The 21,442-nt window shown below is 43.8% G+C and overlaps 1 protein-coding gene across 1 annotated transcript in view; it reads left to right on the forward strand.

Annotated features, from left to right (window-relative positions):
• The first annotated feature begins 13,306 nt into the window (after positions 1 to 13,306).
• The window catches only part of mtnr1aa (melatonin receptor 1A a), a 59,107-nt gene continuing 50,971 nt past the window's right edge, over positions 13,307 to 21,442 (forward strand). Inside the window, exon 1 of the mRNA XM_014195255.2 lies at positions 13,307 to 13,768. Coding sequence (XP_014050730.1) covers positions 13,585 to 13,768 — 184 coding nt within the window. The 5' untranslated portion in view covers positions 13,307 to 13,584. The remainder of the gene's footprint in view (positions 13,769 to 21,442) is intronic.

Below are 21,442 nucleotides of genomic sequence, written 5' to 3' on the forward strand. Positions count from 1 at the left end.
ACCACTATTTATTATTATGTTTTTATTTTTTGCATTACTAGGCTTCCATTTGCTGTCCTGGCGATATGGGGTAAGGGGTTGGGATGTATTTATTATTGTTTTGTTTTTTTGCGGACCGCAACCCCAAAAGGTGTGTTGAAGCCACCTACTGGATGCGGTGATTCCAAGTGAATACATCCTAAATCAGGCTTCTCACACTGACGGCCTGGGGGCCGAATTTGGCACGCAGGGGTTTTATTTGGCACCCCAAGTTTTCGGAGCAATTTATTTTATATATACAGTGCCAGTCAGTAGTTTGGACACACCTACTCATTCAAGGGTTTTTCTTTATTTTTACTATTTTCTACATTGTTGAATAATAGTGAAGACATCAAAATGATGAAATAACACTTATGGAATCATGCAGTAACCAAAAAAGTGTAAAACAAATCAAAATATGTTTTATATTTGAGATTATTCAAAGTAGCCAGCCTTGGCCTTGATGACAGTTTTGTAAACTATTGGCATTCTCTCAACCAGCTTCATGAGGTAGTCACCTGGAATGCATTTCAATTAACAGGTGTGCCTTCTTAAAAGTTAATTTGTCGAATTGCTTTCCTTCTTAATGCGTTTGAGCCAATCAGTTGTCTTGTGACAAGGTAATGGTTATATACAAAAGAAAACCCTATTTGGTAAAAGACCAAGTCCATATTATGGCAAGAACAGCTTAAATAAGCAAAGAGAAATGACAGTCCATCATTACTTTAAGACATGAAGGTCAGTCAGTCAGGAATATTTCAAAAACTTTGAAGGTTTCTTCAAATGCAGTAACAAAAATCATTAAGCGCTATGATGAAATTGGCTCTCATGAGGACTGCTACAGGAAAGGAAGACCCAGAGTTACCTCTGCTGCAGAGGATAAGTTCATTAGAGTTACCAGCCTCAGAAATTGCAGGCCAAAAAATTGCTTCACAGAGTTCAAGTAACAGACAGGTCTCTTCATGAACTGTTCAGAGGAAACCGCGTGAATCTGGCCTTCATGGCCGAAATACTGCAAAGAATCCACTACTAAAGGACACTAATAATAAGAAGAGACTCGCTTCGGCCAAGAAACATGAGCAATGGGCATTAGACTGGTGGAAATCTGTCCTTTGGTCTGATGAGTCCAAATTTGGATTTTTGGTTCCAACCGCCGTGTCTTTGTGAGACACAGAGTAGGTGAATGGATGGTCTCCACAAGTATGGTTCCCACTGTGAGGCATGGAGGAGGTAGTGTGATGGTGTGGGGGTGCTTTGCTGGTGACACTGTGATTTATTTTGAATTCAAGGCACACTTAACTAGCATGGCTACCACAGCATTCTGCAGCGATACACCATTCCATCTGGGACCATCATTTCTTTTTCAACAGGACAAAGACCCAAAACACACCACCAGGCTATTTGTCCATGAAGGAGAGTGATAGAGTGCTGCATCAGATGACCTGGCTTCCACAATCACCAGACCTCCATCCAATTGAGATGGTTTGGGATTAGTTGGACCGCGGCGTGAAGGAAAAACAGCCAACAAGTGGGAACTCCTTCAAGACTGTTGGAAAAGCATTCCTAATGAATCTGGATGAGAAAATACCAAAAGTGTGCAAAGCTGTCATCAAGGCAAAAGGTGGCTACTTTGAAGAATATAAAATCTAAAATATATTTTGATTTGTTTAGTACTGTATTGGTTACTACATGATTCCATATCTGTTATTTCATAGTTGTGTCTTCACTATTATTCTATAATGTAGAACATTTAAAAAAATTAAGAAAAATCCTTGATTGAGTAGGTGTGTCCAATCTTTTGACTGGTAATTGTAAGTATTCAGACCCTTCACTCAGTACTTTGTTGAAGCACTTCTGGCAGCGATTACAGCCTCGAGTCTTCATGGGTATGACGCTACAAGCTTGGCACACCTGTATTTGGGGAGTTTCTCCCATTCTTCTCTGCAGATCCTCTCATGTTCTGTCAGGTTGGATGGGGAGCATCGTTGCACAGCTATTTTCAGGTCTTTCCAGAGATGTTCGATCGGGTTCAAGTCCGGGCTCTGGCTGGGCCACTCATGGACATTCAGAGACCTGTCCCGAAGCCACTCCTGCTTTGTCTTTGCTGTGTGCTTAGGGTCATTGTCCTGTTGGAAGGTGAACCTTTGCCCCAGTCTGAGATCCTGAGCACTCTGGAGCAGGTTTTCATCAAGGATCTCACTGTACTTTGCTCTGTTCATCTTTCCCTCAATCCTGACTAGTCTCCCAGTCCCTGCCACTGAAAAACATCCCCACAGCATGATTCTGCCACCACCATGCTTCACTGTAGGGATGGTGCCAGGTTTCCTCCAGACAGGATGCTTGGCATTCAGGCCAAAGAGTTAAATCTTGGTTTCATCAGATCAGGCTGTCATGTGCCTTTTGCTGAGTGATTGGTCAGTTTGGCTAAGTGGCCAGCTCTAGGAAGAGTCTTGGTGGTTCCAAACTTCTTTAATTTAAGAATGATGGAGTCCACTGTGTTCTTGGGGACCTTCAATACTGCACAAATGTTTGGTAACCTTCCCCAGATCTGTGCCTCGACACAATCCCGTCTCTGAGCTCTATGGACAAATCCTTCGACCTCATTGCTTGGCACTGTCAACTGTGGGACCTTATATAGACAGGTGTGTGCCTTTCCAAATTATGTCCAATAAATTGAATTGACCCCAAGTGAACTCCAATCAAGTTGTAGAAACATCTCAAGGATGATCAGTGGAAACAGGATGCACTTGAGCTCAATGTTGAATCTCAAAGCAAAGGTTCTGAATATTTATGTAAATAAGGCATTTCTGTAACAAAATGTGGAAAAAGTCAAGCGGTCTGAATACTTTCCGAATGCACTGTATTTTGGGTAACATTCCACTCAATAGGAGTAAAATGGGTGGATAGGCCTTACTAATGTTGGATATGGTAAGTCACATTTTAGAAAGGTGTTACTGTCCAGTGTTACAAAGGGCAGAAATGTCTTTATACAATAATATAATTCACCCACACTTATGTGGATGATGTCGCCATAGTCTAGGACCGGAAGGCAAGTTGACTGAATGATCTGATTCTACTACTTAGTGAGAGGCATTTTTCCTGCTGCTCCTATGAGCCGTTCTGGCTCCCACAAGCCAAGGCTCCTGCAAGGCTTCTTCTTACTTACCTACATGGAGGTATTGGAACCATGAGGTACACTCCACCACACTTTTTGCTTTATCTGGTGATATGTGAGTTATTGTAGATCATCATCTACAGCCCATAAGTTAACATCCTAAATGATCAATTTGAGAAACATACAGTTTAAAGTAATTTACCAATGGATTGGGAAAGGAAGATGCTACATCCATTGCTGTTTTGTTAGACTTCAGTGTGGCTTTGTCATTATTGATCATAGTCTGCTGCTGGAAAAACATATTTGTTATGGCTTTACACCACCCTGCTATATTGGATAAAGAGTTACCTATCTAACAGAACACAGAGGGTGTTCTTTAATGAAAGCCTTTCCAACATAATCCATGTAGAATCAGGAATCCCCAGGGCTGCTGTCTAGGACCCTTACATTTTTCAATCTTTACTAACGGCATGCCAAAGGCTTTGAGTAAAGGCTTTGAGCCAGTGTGTCTATGTATCCGGATGACTCAGCACTATACACGTCAGCTACTACAGCTACTGAAATTACTGCAACACTTAACAAAGAGCTGCAGTTAGTTTCAGAATGGGTGGCAAGGGATAAATTAGTTCTAAATATAAAAAAACTAAAAGGATTGTATTTAGGACAAATAATTCACTAAACCCTAAACCTCAACTAAATCTTGTAAAGAATAATGTGGAAATTGAGCAAGTTGAGGTGACTAAACTGCTTGGAGTAACCCTGGCTTGTAAACTGTCATGGTCAAAACATATTCTGGGATACTGTAAAGTCCATAGAGAATAAGAGCACCTCCTCCCAGCTGTCCACTGCGCTGAGGCTAGGAAACACTGTCACCACTGCAAAATCCATGATAATTGAGAATTTCAATAAGCATTTCTCTACGGCTGGCCATGCTTTCCACCTGGCTACCTCCACCCCGGTCAACAGCTCAGCACCCCCCCACAGCAACTTGCCCAAGCCTCCCCATTTCTCCTTCACCCAAATCCAGATAGCTGATATTCTGAAAGAGCTGCAAAATCTGGACCCCTACAAGTCAGCCGGGCTAGACAATCTGGACCCTCTCTAAAATTATCCGCCGCAATTGTTGCAACCCCTATTACTAGCCTGTTCAACCTCTCTTTCGTATCATCTGAGATCCCCAAAGATTGGAAAGCTGCCTTGGTCATCCCCCTCTTCAAAGGGGGAGACACTCTAGACCCAAACTGTTACAGACCTATATCTATCTTACCCTGCCTTTCTAAGGTCTTCGAAAGCCAAGTTAACAAACAGATTACTGACCATTTCGAATCCCACCGTACCTTCTCCGCTATGCAATCTGGTTTCCGAGCTGGTCATGGGTGCACCTCAGTCACGCTCAAGATCCTAATCGATATCATAACCGCCATCGATAAAAGACAATACTGTGCAGCAGTATATTCATCGACCTGGCCATGGCTTTTGACTCTGTCAATCACAGCATTCTTATCGGCAGACTCAACAGCCTTGGTTTCTCATATGACTGCCACGCTTGGTTCACCAACTACTTCTCAGACAGAGTTCAGGGTTAAATTCTCGGGCCGACTCTTTTCTCTGTATACATCAAAGATGTCGCTATTGCTGTTGTTGATTCTCTGATCCACCTCTACGCAGACGACACCATTCTGTATACTTGTGTTAACTAACCTCCAGACGAGCTTCAATGCCATACAACTCTCCTTCCGTGGCTTCCAACTGCTCTTAAAATGCAAGTGAAACTAAATGCATGCTCTTCAACTGATCGCTGCCCGCACCTACCCGCCCGTCTAGCATCACTACTCTGGACGGTTCCGACTTAGAATATGTGGACAACTACAAATACCTAGGTGTCTGGTTAGAGGTTATCGACTGTTCAGAAATGTTCTCTCAGACACAGCTTCTGTTCCTAACTACTCTTGAGTACCCTCCCAGAAGTTACCCCAGCACTCCCAACACTCAGAAGGTGAGCTAGTGTTCTTAATACATATAACAATTAACACACATTGACATACAACAATTACCACACATTGACTTATACATGAGAGAATTCTCAAGAGAATTCGAGAGAATTCTCAAGAGATTTCGAGAGAATTCTCAAGAGATTTCAAGAGAATTCTCAAGAGATTTCAAGAGAATTCTCAAGAGATTTCAAGAGAATTCTCTTCGATCATAATCACAGTCGTATATATTCCCCCCAAGCAGACACATCGACCGCCCTGAAAGAACTTCATTCGACTCAATGTAAACTGGAAACCACATATCCTGAGGCTGCATTTATTGTAGCTGGGGATTTTAACAAGGCTAATCTGAAAACAAGGCTCCCTAAATTCTATCAGCATATCGATTGTGCGACCCGAGCTGGCAAAACCCTGGATCATTGTTATTCTAACTTCTGCGACGCATATAAGGCCCTCCCCGCCCTCCTTTCGGAAAAGCTGACCACGACTCAATTTTGATGCTCCCAGCCTATAGACAGAAATTAAAACAGGAAGCACCCGCCCTCAGGTCTGTTCAACGCTGGTCTGACCAATCGGATTCCATGCTTCAAGATTGCTTCGATCACGTGGACTGGGATATGTTCCGCATAGCGTCGAACAACAACATTGATGAATACGCTGATTCGGTGAGCGAGTTTATTAGCAAGTGCATCGGTGATGTTGTACCCACAGCATCTATTAAAACATTCCCCAACCAGAAACCGTGGATTGATGGCAGCATTCGCGCAAAACTTAAAGCACGAACCACAGCTTTTAATCATGGCAATGTGACCGGAAACATTACCGAATACAAACAGTGCAGCTATTCCCTCCGCAAGGCAATCAAACAAGCAAAGCATCAGTATAGAGACAAAGTAGAGTCGCAATTCAACGGCTCAAACACGAGGTGTATGTGGCAGGGTCTACAGTCAATCACGGATTACAAAAAGAAAACCAGTCCTGTTGCGGACATCGACGTCTTGCTCTCAGACAAATTAAACAACTTCTTTGCTCGCTTTGAGGACAATACAGTGCCACTGACACCGCCCGCTACCAAAGCCTGTGGGCTCTCCTTCTCTGTGGCCAACGTGAGTAAAACATTTAAACGTGTTGACCCTCGCAAGGCTGCCGGCCCAGACGACATCCCACGCCTCGTGTTCAGAGCATGTGCAGACCAGCTGGTTGGTATGTTAATGTGCATATTCAACCAATCCCTATCCCAGTCTGTTGTCCCAACATGCTTCAAGATGGCACCCATTGTTCCTGTTCCCAAGAAAGCTAAGGTAATTGAACTAAATGACTATTGTCCCATTGCACTCATCATGAATTGCTTTGAGAGATTAGTCAAGGATCATACCACCTCCACCCTACCTGATACCCTAGATCCACTCCAATTTGCTTACCGCCCCAATAGGTCCACTGACGATGCAATCGCCATCACAATGCACACTGCCCTATCCCATCTGGACAAGAGGAATACCTATGTAAGAATGTTGTTCATTAACTACAGCTCAGCATATAACACCGTAGTACCCTCCAAACTCATCATTAAGATCCCCTGCGTTTCGATCCCACCCTGTGCAACTGGGTCCTGGACTTTCTGATGGGCCGCACCCAGGTGGTGAAGGTAGGAAACAACATCTCCACCCCGCTGATCCTCAACACTGGGGCCCCACAAGGGTGCGTTCTCAGCCCTCTCCTGTACTCCCTGTTCACCCATGACTGCATGGCCATGCACTCTTCCAACTCAATCATCAAGTTTGCAGACGACACTGCAGTGGTAGGCCTGATTACCAACAATGAGGAGATGGCCTACGTGGAGGAGGTGAGGGCCCTCGCAGTGTGGTGTCAGGAAAATAACCTCACTCAACATCAACAAAGCAAAGGAGATGATTGTGGACTTCAGGAAACAGCAGAGGGAGCACCCCCCCCATCCACATCGACGGGACAGTAGTCACGGACAAACTGAAATGGTCCACCCACACAGACAGCGTGGGGAAGGAGGCGCATTAGCGCCTCTTAAACCTCAGGAGGCTGAAGAAATTTGGCTTGTCATCTAAAACACTCACAAACTTTTACAGATGCACAATCGAGAGCATCCTGTCAGGCTGTATCACCGCCTGGTACGGCAATTGCACCGCTCTCAACCACAAGGCTCTCCAGAGGGTGGTGTGGTCTGCACAACGCATCACCGGGGGCAAACTACCTACTCTCCAGGACACCTACAGCACCTGATGTCACAGGAAGGCCAAAAAGATAATCAAGGACAACAACCACCCGAGCCACTGCCTGTGTATCCCGCTATCATCCAGAAGGTGAGGTCAGTACAGGTGCATCAAAGCTGGGACCGAGAGACTGAAAAACAGCTCCTATCTCAAATACATCAGGCTGTTAAACAGCCATCACTAACACAGAGAGTCTGCTGCCAACATACAGACTCAAATCTCTGGCCACTTAAATAAATGGACTTAGTAAAGGTATCACTATTCACTTTAAATAATTCCTCTTTAATAATGTTTACATATAGGTATCAGTAGAACATCTAGGCCATGTGCTGTTATAATCTCCACCTGGCACAGCCAGAAGAGGACTGGCCACCCCTCATAGCCTGGTTCCTCTCTAGGTTTCTTCCTAGGTTTTGGCCTTTCTAGGGAGTTTTTCCTAGCCACCGTGCTTCTACACCTGCATTGCTGGCTGTTTGGGGTTTTAGGCTGGGTTTCTGTACAGCACTTTGTGATATCAGCTGATGTAAGAAGGGCTATATAAATAAATTTGATTTGATTTGATTTAGTCACTTTAAATAATGCCACATTAATAATGTTTACATATCCTACATTACTCATCTCATATGTATATACTGTATTCTACACCATCTACTGCATCTTGCCTATGCCGCACGCCATCGCTCAACCATATATACTGCTCAAAAAAATAAAGGGAACACTAAAATAACACATCCTAGATCTGAATGAATGAAATAATCTTATTAAATACTTTTTTCTTTACATAGTTGAATGTGCTGACAACAAAATCACACAAAAATAATCAATGGAAATCCAATTTATCAACCCATGGAGGTCTGGATTTGGAGTCACACTCAAAATTAAAGTGGAAAACCACACTACAGGCTGACCCAACTTTGATGTAATGTCCTTAAAACAAGTCAAAATGAGGCTCAGTAGTGTGTGTGGCCTCCACGTGCCTGTATGACCTCCCTACAACGCCTGGGCATGCTCCTGATGAGGTGGCGGATGGTCTCCTGAGGGATCTCCTCCCAGACCTGGACTAAAGCATCCGCCAACTCCTGGACAGTCTGTGGTGCAACGTGGCGTTGGTGGATGGAGCGAGACATGATGTCCCAGATGTGCTCAATTGGATTCAGGTCTGGGGAACGGGCGGGCCAGTCCATAGCATCAATGCCTTCCTCTTGCAGGAACTGCTGACACACTCCAGCCACATGAGGTCTAGCATTGTCTTGCGTTAGGAGGAACCCAGGGACAACCGCACCAGCATATGGTCTCAAAGGGGTCTGAGGATCTCATCTCGGTACCTAATGGTAGTCAGGCTACCTCTGGCGAGCACATGGAGGGCTTTGCGGGCCCCCAAAGAAATGCCACCCCACACCATGACTGACCCACCGCCAAACCGGTCATGCTGGAGGATGTTGCAGGCAGCAGAACGTTCTCCACGACGTCTCCAGACTCTGTCACGTCTGTCACATGTGCTCAGTGTGAACCTGCTTCATCTGTGAAGAGCACAGGGCGCCAGTGGCGAATTTGCCAATCTTGGTGTTCTCTGGCAAATGCCAAACCTCCTGCACGGTGTTGGGCTGTAAGCACAACCCCCACCTGTGGACGTCGGGCCCTCATACCACCCTCATGGAGTCTGTTTCTGACCATTTGAGCAGACACATGCACATTTGTGGCCTGCTGGAGGTCCTTTTGCAGGGCTCTGGCAGTGCTCCTCCTGCTCCTCCTTGCACAAAGGCGGAGGTAGCGGTCCTGCTGCTGGGTTGTTGCCCTCCTACGGCCTCCTCCACGTTTCCTGATGTACTGGCCTGTCTCCTGGTAGTGCCTCCATGCTCTGGACACTACGCTGACAGACACAGCAAACCTTCTTGCCACAGCTCGCATTGATGTGCCATCCTGGATGAGCTGCACTACCTGAGCCACTTGTGTGGGTTGTAGACTCCGTCTCATGCTACCACTAGAGTGAAAGCACCGCCAGCATTCAAAAGTGACCAAAACATCAGCCAGGAAGCATAAGAACTGAGAAGTGGTCTGTGGTCACCACCTGCCGAACCACTCCTTTATTGGGGGTGTCTTGCTAATTGCCTATAATTTCCACCTGTTGTCTATTCAATTTGCACAAGAGCATGTGAAATTTGTCAATCAGTGTTGCTTCCTAAGTGGACAGTTTGATTTCACAGAAGTGTGATTGACTTGGAGTTACACTGTGTTGTTTAAGTGTTCCCTTTATTTTTTTGAGCAGTGTATTTATATTTACATATTCTTATTCATCCCTTTACATTTGTGTGTATTTGTGTGTATAAGGTAGTTGTTGTGAATTTGTTAGATTACTTGTTAGATATTACTGCATAGTCGGAACTAGAAGCACAAGCATTTCACTACACTCGCATGAACATCTTCTAACCATGTGTATGTGACAAATACAATTTGATTTGATTTGAGTCTCAGTGGTCAGGTATTCTGTCACTGCGTACTCTCTGTTTAGGGCCAAATAGCATTCTAGTTTGCTCAGTTTTTTTGTAAATTCTCTCCAATGTGTCAAGTAATTATCTTTTTGTTTTCTCATGATTTGGTTGGATCTAATTGTGTTGCCGTCTTTCTACTCACTCTCTGTCTTTGCTCTGTTTCTCTCTCACACACACACACACACACACACACACACACACACACACACACACACACACACACACACACACACACACACACACACACACACACACAATCTGCCCCCCCCTCTCTTGCTCTCGTTCATTCAGAAGTGTGTGCTCTGTTCTGAGGTCAATGTTCTGTTCATTGCCTGCATGCCCTTTAGTCAGTGTTCCCCCTTCACCGTCTCTGCTCACATCAGTGCCTTTGTATTTTATTCAAACCATTGATTTATTATTGACTGACAATGCAGCAGAACCATGTGTATGATTCTGTTCATTGCGGATGCTTTGTGAGACTCAGTTCCACTGTGACCAGGGTTCTTGTTTGGACTAAAACGTTTGGATGCATTGGTATTCCCACTCCGTCTCTATTGTCTGAAATAGTTTGGGGGTGTTTGGGTTTGGTTGGCCAGTATCAGACCCAAAGTGGATGATAGAAATCTCAACAGATCACAGCACTGTGTCAAAGGGTCTCAGAGCTCAGAATCTCTCTCTTTTTCTTTCTCTCTCTCTCCCCTCTCCCATTCTCTCCCCTCCCCATATCTCTCTCTCTCTGGATAAACAAAAGTAAAACAAACAATGGCTAGAATCTGCTGACTGAAGCTGGTCATTTTCACAAGCAGTCAAACCTTAATGAGTGTGGGACGAAGCCACATCAAAGACATGCAATGAATTACATTGCTAGCGTGAGACGTGTGTGTGTGCGGATGTGTGTGCTCTCTCTCTCTCCCACCCTCTATCTCTCCTCCCTCTCTCAATTCAAATCAAGGGGCTTTATTGGCATGGGAAACACGTTTACATTGCCAAAGCAAGTGAAATGGACAAACAAAAGTAAAACAAACAAAAAGTCTACAGTAAATCTCCCTCTCTGTCTCTCTCTTCCTCTCTCTCTCTCTCTCTGTCTCCCTCTCTTGTTTTCTCTGTCTGTAGTGTATCATGAGATTAAGCAGTGAAAAATAGAGGTAGGGTTGTAGAGAATCGAAGGACCATGAATGTAATAAGAAACCTTAGGTGCTGGCTTAAGGCCGGTCGTAACCACTACAGGATGTCTGGTCAGAACAAGGATGAGGCGGATGACCAGGTTAGGGAGAGTTTAATGGAAGAAGATGTCCACATGCACACATCTGAGAACTGACATGAACTATGTGGTGGTTTGGATGCATGCACAATTAAACATCAGACATAGAGGGATTCAGTCTAGAGGAGGAAAAGTTCAGCAGGAGGGAAAACTTTTTGAAGTACTCATTATGATGGGGAAAGCATGTTTCGGACCACACAGCGGGCTGGGATCATTAACTAACTGAAACTGAAGTCCTGGGAATCAAAGCCACTGATAGGCTGAAGGAGATGTGGTGATAAGTGTTTTGCATGACCTTGACCAATAAGACACTAACAAAAGTGGGGGTCCTCTGAATGGGAGACTAAGCTGCCCGACTAGAACTAACCAGAAGGAATGGCTAGAATCAGCTGACTGAAGCTGGTCATTTTCACAAGCAGTCAAACCTTAATGAGTGTGGGACGAAGCCACATCAAAGACATGCAATGAATTACATTGGTAGCGTGAGACGTGTGTGTGTGCGGATGTGTGTGTATGTATATGTCTGCAAGTTCGAATCCAGCGATAGAAAGTTGTTTTTGAGATTTTTGTTCAACTATACCAAACCTTAACCCTTACCTTAACCATTCAGAGTTAATGCCTAAACTTAAGATTTTGGGGTTAATGCCTAAACTTAACCCCTAACCTCAAAAATTCGAAGTTAATGCCTAAACTTAACCTTAAACACTTCAACATTTGACTTCGAAAGTTGTTTGTGAAACATGGATGAATGTCTAATTGTCAGACCTAGTTGGTTTATGTCCTGGTACTCAATGTGCCTTCCTCTGCAAAGACAGCAAGTGCTTGTTTTACTTCTGCAAAATGCAGCGCTGTGGTTTTTGTTTTCTGACTGGTTGAAGATGTTCCAATCGCTTTAAAATGGGTTTTTCTGCAACTCCACTCGGGCAAAAAGGCTTCAATGGTATCTTTTCCAGCAGTAATCAGACTATTTTAACTAAGTGGTCTGGCTCACAGCATCTGGACTCACTCACTGACACACACACACACACACACACACACACACACACACACACACACACACACACACACACACACACACACACACACACACACACACACACACACACACAGAGAGAGAAGGATAATGTGGAGAGGTAGAGCTGAAGAGGGAAAGAGAGTAAATGAACAAAAGAGAGAACGCATGAGGAGGTTTGGCAGAGGAGGTTTGGGTGACAACCCCTTAACAGTGTGTGTGTGTGTGTGTGTGTGTGTGTGTGTGTGTGTGTGTGTGTGTGTGTGTGTGTGTGTGTGTGTGTGTGTGTGTGTGTGTGTGCGCATGTGTAAGGGTAGGTGGGAGTGTAGAGTACCTGCCACGCGCTGATATTTGTGTGTGTCTCTGTGTGTGTGCGTGTGTGTGGTAATTTGTGCAGAAGAAACGATTATAATAGTACTTATAGGTCGCAGGGGCTCAGTTTTCTTTCGTAAAATTAATTCAATTTACCATGTGTTGGTTTTTCAAGTCAGGTCCACTAAATTTCCCCAGCTCAGCTACAAGCAGTCTCCTCAACCTGTCTCTATAAGTCTGCATATTCCCATATAGTGCACTACTTTTGACCAGATCCCAATGAGACCTGACCCTGACTAGTACATAGGGTGCCATTTGAGGCGCAATTAATGTTTCTATGTTAGAGTTTGTAGTTTATTTTGATATTCTGTAGATACTAATAATGTGGATTATTCTTTACAACACCTGCTGTTGGGACACAGATATGAGAGAGAGAGAGAGAGAGAGAGAGAGAGAGAGAGAGAATTTTCTCTATCCTAGTAATTGGAATAATTCCAATAATTGATATTAAGCATAATCCTCATGATTATCTTAATAATATCATAGTCTAGTCAACATCCTTATATTGATATGTTAGAAAAGGTGCATGTTATCCGTTTCTTTAATTGTGAATGAATCAATGTGGGAAAGGATAAAAAAAACATGAACGAATCCTTAAAAAAATTATCAATGAACGCTTGAATAAAGGAACGACGAGTCGCTGGAACCAAAGCAATAATTGCGAGGAGAGCTCGCAAACATGCTTCAAAAGACACTGGAAACGAGTGCGCCGCGTGCCGTCCACTGTTTTTTCCCTCTTTCAGCCGCTGAGAGGCAGCACTAGGCAACCACTTACCCGTCAGCCACTACGGGCCCACTAATCACACCATGTTAACATGGGAAGGTCTGAAGTTTCCTCTGAATGTCACATACCAACAATGTGATGGGGACACATATAGCCATATAAGTGTAGACTCTGACACACGAGCATTGTGACTAGAAGGAAAAACAGAAGGTTGTCTACGGGAGCTTATAACGGGCAATATGGAGAGGAGGAAAGCCACGGGAGAATACCACTGCATCTCTGTGTCCAAAATGTAGACTGCATATTATGGGACAGGCGGCACGTTTATTTCGCTAATTGGGAAAGTTACAAAATATACAATGATTATAAATGGGTCTTATCTGAACAGGTCGTCGCTGGACCCGTACGAGGAAGTGTTGAACCGCCCACCGTGGGTTACTACAACTTTGGGGTGCTTTCTGATATTCACTATCGTGGTTGATATTTTGGGCAACCTTTTGGTGATATTCTCTGTCTACCGGAATAAGAAGCTAAGGAATGCAGGTGAGTAATGTATACTATTGTGCATGAGGTCGGAGTAGCCAAAGTATTGTATTGTGTTTATAAACAAGTTTCAAAGTGCTGTATTTGACACGACATTGTTGTTTTGATACATTTGAGTCCGAAATATAACGATAAAGGACGGGCGTTTGGGTAAAGCTGTATACGCTGTTCGCGCGCAAATGTAGAAATTAACTAAACAAGTAGGCTTATTTGTGCAGACTTTGTGATAGGCCTACTACCTATATCGAAGAAAATCAATAAAATGCACTGGTATATCCCAATTAATTTAGTTTGAGCTTAAAGCAACGGTGAAAGTAATGGCCCGGTGGCAATTGGAGGTAGCTATCCGCGCGTTATAGAGGATGCCGTGCAAATTTGGTAGTCTGATCGTATGCCCTATGATATTATACCCCAGGCAATAACAATAGCTAGAGAGGCTCAATGAAAAATATACTCGCGGAGATAGATTGACACGCGCCGCCCGGAGCTACCCAAGATAAACTTTAGGATGGACAGCCGTGTATTTCAGCAGACATGTGCGCCACAGGCTCCACATGCTTAGTTTGGGTTTGCATTTCACATCCTATCAATCATGTAACTAAACTGGGATGTCTGAATGAGAACATCTTCAACTATTCGTTTTATTTTTCAATGGAAAAATTGGATTAAGTGACGGAACATGCGTCACGTGCGCACTTGGAGTTTTATAAATTGGGATCGGAGTGGGGCTGCCTACTATCCTGCCTATTATCACCAGATGGCAAATTGGATATAGAATGTGTTTGATATTATAATGTAGGATAATGTTGTATGTAGGATAATGTTGTATGTTGTACAGTATGGATATTTTAAATGCATTATAGTATTGTACTGTGATGTGGTTGTTTAACTTATGTTTTGATATTTCTTGTCTTAATGATTATATTCCAAAGTACAGTACTGCTGTAACCCTGTGATAAGAACCTACGACATTCTTGTGTGAAAACGCAATAATATACATATCATAAAAAAAAAAAAATATCTTCAGTAATAACATTGTGATTTGATAGGCTACAGATAACATGTGCGCCAGGTAGAAGTTAAGCTGTTGAGAAAATACATATTTAGTCCTACGTTATTACTGACTGGTGAGTTCTCCAAACACCAAATGGACATGCTTTGGGCTCCGGTACCGCTCTGGCCATTCAATGTCAGATTGGAATTTTAGACGAATCCACATTGTACACAGATTTGAGGGTTTATTGTTTACTGGACTGTGTATCTAGCTAAATTACAATTTTTTTTAACCCCCCCCCCCATAACTTTTTTTTTCTTTGACGTTTCATGATATTAGTTGAGTTTGATTGGCACAGCCTAGACCTAATGTCAAACGCAGAGCATCTTTTAAGTGATTTAAGAAAAATTGATTTGTGCCAGTCATATTAAGACCCTCCCCCCTAATGTGAAGAATATGATTATTATTAAGACTAACTGTAATTCCTCGTCCCACGCCCCTCTCCATCCTGATTTATCATTATAATCACTTCCGTTTGATATAAACATACACAGAATTGCACAATCGCTTTGTCCTGGATTTGAGTCTTTTAATAGTTTATACAGTAAATAGAATTGCAGATTCCATCAGGTGCAGAAAAAAAATCACATATTTTAAATTTGGTATTACAGGTTTGATCACATTTTATGGTGCCCAGTCTGTGACAAAAACCAATACTTATTTAGGGAGCACATCTTTGAGGAGGGGAGGGACGATACATTTAAGTGCACAGAGTTCAATTGATTTAGCAAGTGCAGTCTCTCTGGGTGCATCTCAATAGTCTGACGTGGCTCCCTCTCCTTCTGCGTCAATAATGGCTTCATCTCAACAGTCTAAAGTGGCGCCCACTCCTTGTCTCATGTCCTTCATTTGCACTGATCTGAAAGTCCTAATGGTAGTCCCGAATTATTAAACTGCTTCACCTATCCAGTCCAGTCCTTTCACATCAGAGCAGATGAAGGAAAGGAGACAAGTCGAGGAAGCTACTTTAGACTATTGAGATGAAGCCGTTATTGTAAACTTCACAGTAGCTGGTGTCCTATTTATCCTTGTACATACTCACCCTAAAGTTATTGTTTGAGTTGTCAGTTATCTCCTTGCGTTGTCATTATAGTTGCAAATCCTTGCTACGCCACTGCTTAAAACGAACTATAAATTAAGTATCTAAGATGTGCCAAATCAATTGTCTCCAGCTCAGGGCTCCAGCTAGGTATTTTGGCTCCCGAGTGGCGCAGCGGCTTAAGGCACTGCATCTCAGTGGAAGAGATGTCACTACAGACCCTGGTTCAAATCCAGGCTGAATCACATCCGTCTGTGATTGGGACTCCCCTAGGGAGCGGTGCACAATTGGCCCAGGTTTGGCCAGGGTAGGCCGTCATTGTAAATAAGAGTTTGTTCTTAACTGACTTGCCTAGTTAAATAAAATAAAAATGTGGTTTGTGAGCTAACTTGCTAGATCAACCTTCTTGGTTACAGCAGAGACAATTAATCCCCAGCTGGATCAAGATCCCTGCTGCCTAAATGCTTTTTTATTTATTTTATTTTTATGCTTGGAAAGAAATAGCGCCCCTTGTCTGCGCTGCTGGCGATACCGTATACCCCGGTATGGTACAGGAACGGTATGAAGGTATGAAATACCGCCCAACCCTAGTTAGAATATCTGCTTTGAATGAAACCATTTACATTGACATGAATATCCATTCAGTCTTTTGTCAGCTTTCTACACAACAATAATTGGCTCTGTATGATGTCATCAATAATGGACCTATGTGACAGGCTTCATTTGAGCCACGAATACTAACATCCCTTAAGCAGGCCAGCCACCCAGTTCCCCTGTATCCGTAGTTTTATGCCTTTCAGGAGCGTTTGCAATTTCCCAGCCCTGTTCCCAAAGATCGTGCATGTCCAACTCAAAGCCCTCACAATTTTCCTTATTTTCAAGCCCCCCAAAAAGGAAAAAACCCTACATTGGCAAATCGTATGCCTCATGGCGGCCATATTGATTGACACTTTTCCTTAGTACTTTCTAGGTCTATTGGCATGGAGGTGTCTCACCAGACTACATAATGTTTGACATGGTTGTTATTTATGGGATGGAATGGAATGCATGTGCCGGTTCGTTTTGTCAATGTAAACACGGATTATGACTTGACTCGTCGAGCAGTCTGCGAGTGATGGATAAACCGCAGACAACCAAAGTCTGTTTGTTGATGCTGACCAAAATGGAGTTTTGTGGTATGGGAAAACTCAGGCATGGGAATAAACTAAAATAACAGAATGGGTTTGAATTCCATGCAAGTTTCCATTTATATGCATCCCAAATGGCACCCTCTCTATGCGGTGCACTACTTTTGACCAGGGCCCATAAGGAGAATAGTGAGCCATTTGGGACACTGCACATGCCTATTTTCCCCTCAGCGGATATTTAAGTCTTTTGTAAAGTTCAGACAAAGTGCAAAGTCCCATAGCGTTGCTTTGGGACAGACACTCCCGGTTAGGGAGGGACCCGGTGGACTGGCCTGGCGTCAAATGGGCATTAAACAGATTGGTCCAATTGTGGAGTAAGGCTCATTTTGGGCATCCGGGGAATGTGGAAGCCACCACCACCTCTGCCCATGTGACCTGCCCCTCTGCCAGCGAACGGAATGGCTGTGCCGCAGGAGAGTGTGTGTGTGTGTGATTGACTGCACATTGAACTTTAATCTGAAGCACTCTCGCTCAACCCAGTGATGTTGCATTGTTTTCCATCCTTTCAGAAGCAGAATGTTGTTTGTGTGCCCAAGTTTTGTATACACACAACTTGCACGATGGTGTGTGTGTGTGTTTGTAGTACACCAGGCACAACAACAGTGTTTACTTGTCGTTTTGTGTATGATTGAGGGCAGGTCATTCAATTCAATTCATCAATTCAAGTTGTGCCAGACAATAAATCTTGGCAACAGAGAACTTGAAGACATGACATACATGTACAGTGCATTGGGAAAGTATTCAGAACCCTTCACTCTATCCACATTTTCTTACATTACAGCCTTATTCTAAAATGGCTGAAACCTTTTTTTCCCTCATCAATCTACACACAATTACCCATAATAAAAATAGGTTTTTAGAATTTTTGGCAAATGTATTAATAAATAAAAAACAGAAATACCTTATTTACATAATTATTCAGATACTATACTATTAAACACAAGTGCATCCTGTTTCAATTTATCATTCTTGAGATTATTTTTTTAACCGTTATTTAACTAGGCAAGTCAGTTAAGAACAAATTCTTATTTACAGTTCCAGCCTATGAACACTGGGTTAACTGCCTTATTCAGGGGCAGAACGACAGATGTTTACCTTGTCAGGGATGCGATCTACCAACCTTTCAGTTACGGGCCCAACGCTCTAACCACTAGGCTACCTGCCACCCCATGTGTCTACCTCTGGTAAATTCAATTGATTGGACATGATTTGGAAAGGCAGACACCTGTCTATATAAGGTCCCACAGTTGGCAGTGCATGTCAGAGTAAAAACCAAGTCATGAGTTTGAAGAAATTGTCCCTAGAGCTCAGAGACAGTATTGTGTCAAGGCACAGATCTGGGGAAGGGTACCAAAACATTTCTGCAGAATTTCAGGTCCCAAAGAACAGTGGCCTCCATCATTCTTAAATGGAAGGTTTGGAACCACAAACACTCTTCCTAGAGCTTAGCCAAACTGAGCAATCGGGGGAGAAGGGCCTTGGCCAGGGAGGACACCAAGAACCCGATGGTCACTCTGACAGAGCTCCAGACTTCCTCTGTGGAGATGGGCGAACCTTCCAGAAGGACAACCATCTCTGCAGCACTCCACCAATCAGGCCTTTATGGTAGAGTAGGCAGAAGGAAGCCACTCCTCAGTAAACGGCACATGACAGCCCGCTACGAATTTGCCAAAAAGCACTTGAAGACTCTCAGACCGTGAGAAATAAGATTTTCTGGTCTGATGAAACCAAGATTGAACTCTTTGGCCTGAATGCCAAGCGTCACATATGGAGGAAACCTGGCACCATCCCTATGGTGAAGCATGGTAGTGGCAGCATCATGCTGTGGGGATGTTTTTCAATGACAGGGACTGGCAGACTAGTCAGCATTGAGGGAAAGACGAACGGAGCAAAGTACAGAGAGATCCTTGATGAAAGCCTGCTCCAGAGCACTCAAGACCTCAGACTGGGGTGAATGTTCACCTTCCAACAGGACAATGACCCTAAGCACACAGCCAAGACAATGCAGGAGTGGCTTCGGGACCAGTCTCTGAAAGTCCTTGGGTGGCCCATCCAGAGCCCGGACTTGAACCAAATCGAACATCTTTGGAGAGAACTGAAAATAGGTGTGGGGCGATGCTCCCCATCCAACCTGACAGAGCTTAAGAGGATCTGCAGAGAAGAATTAGAGAAACTTCCCAAATACAGGTGTGCGAAACTTGTAACGTCATACCCAAGAAGACTTATGGCTGTAATCTCTGCCAAAGGTGCTTCAACAAAGTAATGACTAAAGGGTCTGAATACTTATGTAAATGTTATACTTCCATTTTTCTTTAAAGAAATTTTGTACAATTTCCAAAACCTGTTTTGCTTTGTCATTGTGGGATATTAAAGTACCAGTCAAAAGTTTAGACACACCTACTCATTCCTTGGATTTTCTTAGTTTTTACTATTTTCTACATTGTAGAATAATAGTGAAGGCATCAAAACTATGAAATAACACACATGGAATCATGTAGTAACCAATATACACTGCTCAAAAAAATAAAGGGAACACTTAAACAACACATTATAGATCTGAATGAAATAAATAATCTTATTAAATACTTTTTTCTTTACAGAGTTGAATGTGCTGACAACAAAATCACACAAAAATAATCAATGGAAATCCAATTTATCAACCCATGGAGGTCTGGATTTGGAGTCATACTCAAAATTAAAGTGGAAAACCACACTACGGGCTGATCCAACTTTGATGTAATGTCCTTAAAACAAGTCAAAATGAGGCTCAGTAGTGTGTGTGGCCTCCACGTGCCTGTATGACCTCCCTACAACACCTGGGCATGCTCCTGATGAGGTGGCGGATGGTCTCCTGAGGGATCTCCTCCCAGACCTGGACTAAAGCATCCGCCAACTCCTGGACAGTCTGTGGTGCAACGTGGCGTTGGTGGATGGAGCGAGACATGATGTCCCAGATGTGCTCAATTGGATTCAGGTCTGGGGAACGGGAGGGCCAGTCCATAGCATCAATGCCTTCCTCTTGCAAGAACTGCTGACACACTCCAGCCACATGAGGTCTAGCATTGTCTTGCATTAGGAGGAACCCAGGGCCAACCTCACCAGCATATGGTCTCACAAGGGGTCTGAGGATCTCATCTCGGTACCTAATGGCAGTCAGGCTACCTCTGGCGAGCACATGGAGGGCTGTGCGGGCCCCCAAAGAAATGCCACCCCACACCATGACTGACCCACCGCCAAACCGGTCATGCTGGAGGATGTTGCAGGCAGCAGAACGTTCTCCACGGTGTCTCCAGACTCTGTCACGTCTATCACGTGCTCAGTGTGAACCTGCTTTCATCTGTGAAGAGCACAGGGCGCCTGTGGCGAATTTGCCAATCTTGGTGTTTTCTGGCAAATGCCAAATGTCCTGCACGGTGTTGGGCTGTAAGCACAACCCCCACCTGTGGACGTCGGGCCCTCATACCACCCTCATGGAGTCTGTTTCTGGCCGTTTGAGCAGACACATGCACATTTGTGGCCTGCTGGAGGTCATTTTGCAGGGCTCTGGCAGTGCTCCTCCTGCTCCTCCTTGCACAAAGGCGGAGGTAGCGGTCCTGCTGCTGGGTTGTTGCCCTCCTACGGCCTCCTCCACGTCTCCTGATGTACTGGCCTGTCTCCTGGTAGCGCCTCCATGCTCTGGACACTACGCTGACAGACACAGCAAACCTTCTTGCCACAGCTCGCATTGATGTGCCATCCTGGATGAGCTGCACTACCTGAGCCACTTGTGTGGGTTGTAGACTCTGTCTCATGCTACCACTAGAGTGAAAGCACCGCCAGCATTCAAAAGTGACCAAAACATCAGCCAGGAAGCATAGAAACTGAGAAGTGGTCTGTGGTCTCCACCTGCAGAACCACTCCTTTATTGGGGGTGTCTTGCTTATTGACTATAATTTCCACCTGTTGTCTATTCCATTTGCACAACAGCATGTGAAATGTATTGTCAATCAGTGTTGCTTCCTAAGTGGACAGTTTGATTTCACAGAAGTGTGATTGACTTGGAGTTACATTGTGTTGTTTAAGTGTTCCCTTTATTTTTTTGAGCAGTATATTTTATATTTGAGATTATTCAAAGTAACCACCCTTTGCCTTGATGACAGCTTTTCACACTCTTGGCATTCTCTCAACCAGCTTCATGAGGTAGTCACCTGGAATGCATTTCAAATAACAGGTGTTCCTTGTTAAAAGTTAATTTGTGGAATTTCTTTCCTTCTTGATGCATTTGAGCCAATCAGTTGTGTTGTGACATGGTAGGGGTGGTATACAGAAGATAGCCCTATTTGGTAAAAAAACAAGTCCATAATATGGCAGCTCAAATAAGCAAATAGAAACAACAGTCCATCATTCCTTTAAGA

This window comes from Salmo salar, chromosome ssa04 (assembly GCF_905237065.1).
Source record: "Salmo salar chromosome ssa04, Ssal_v3.1, whole genome shotgun sequence".
In the NCBI taxonomy this organism is placed as follows: Eukaryota; Metazoa; Chordata; class Actinopteri; order Salmoniformes; family Salmonidae; genus Salmo; species Salmo salar.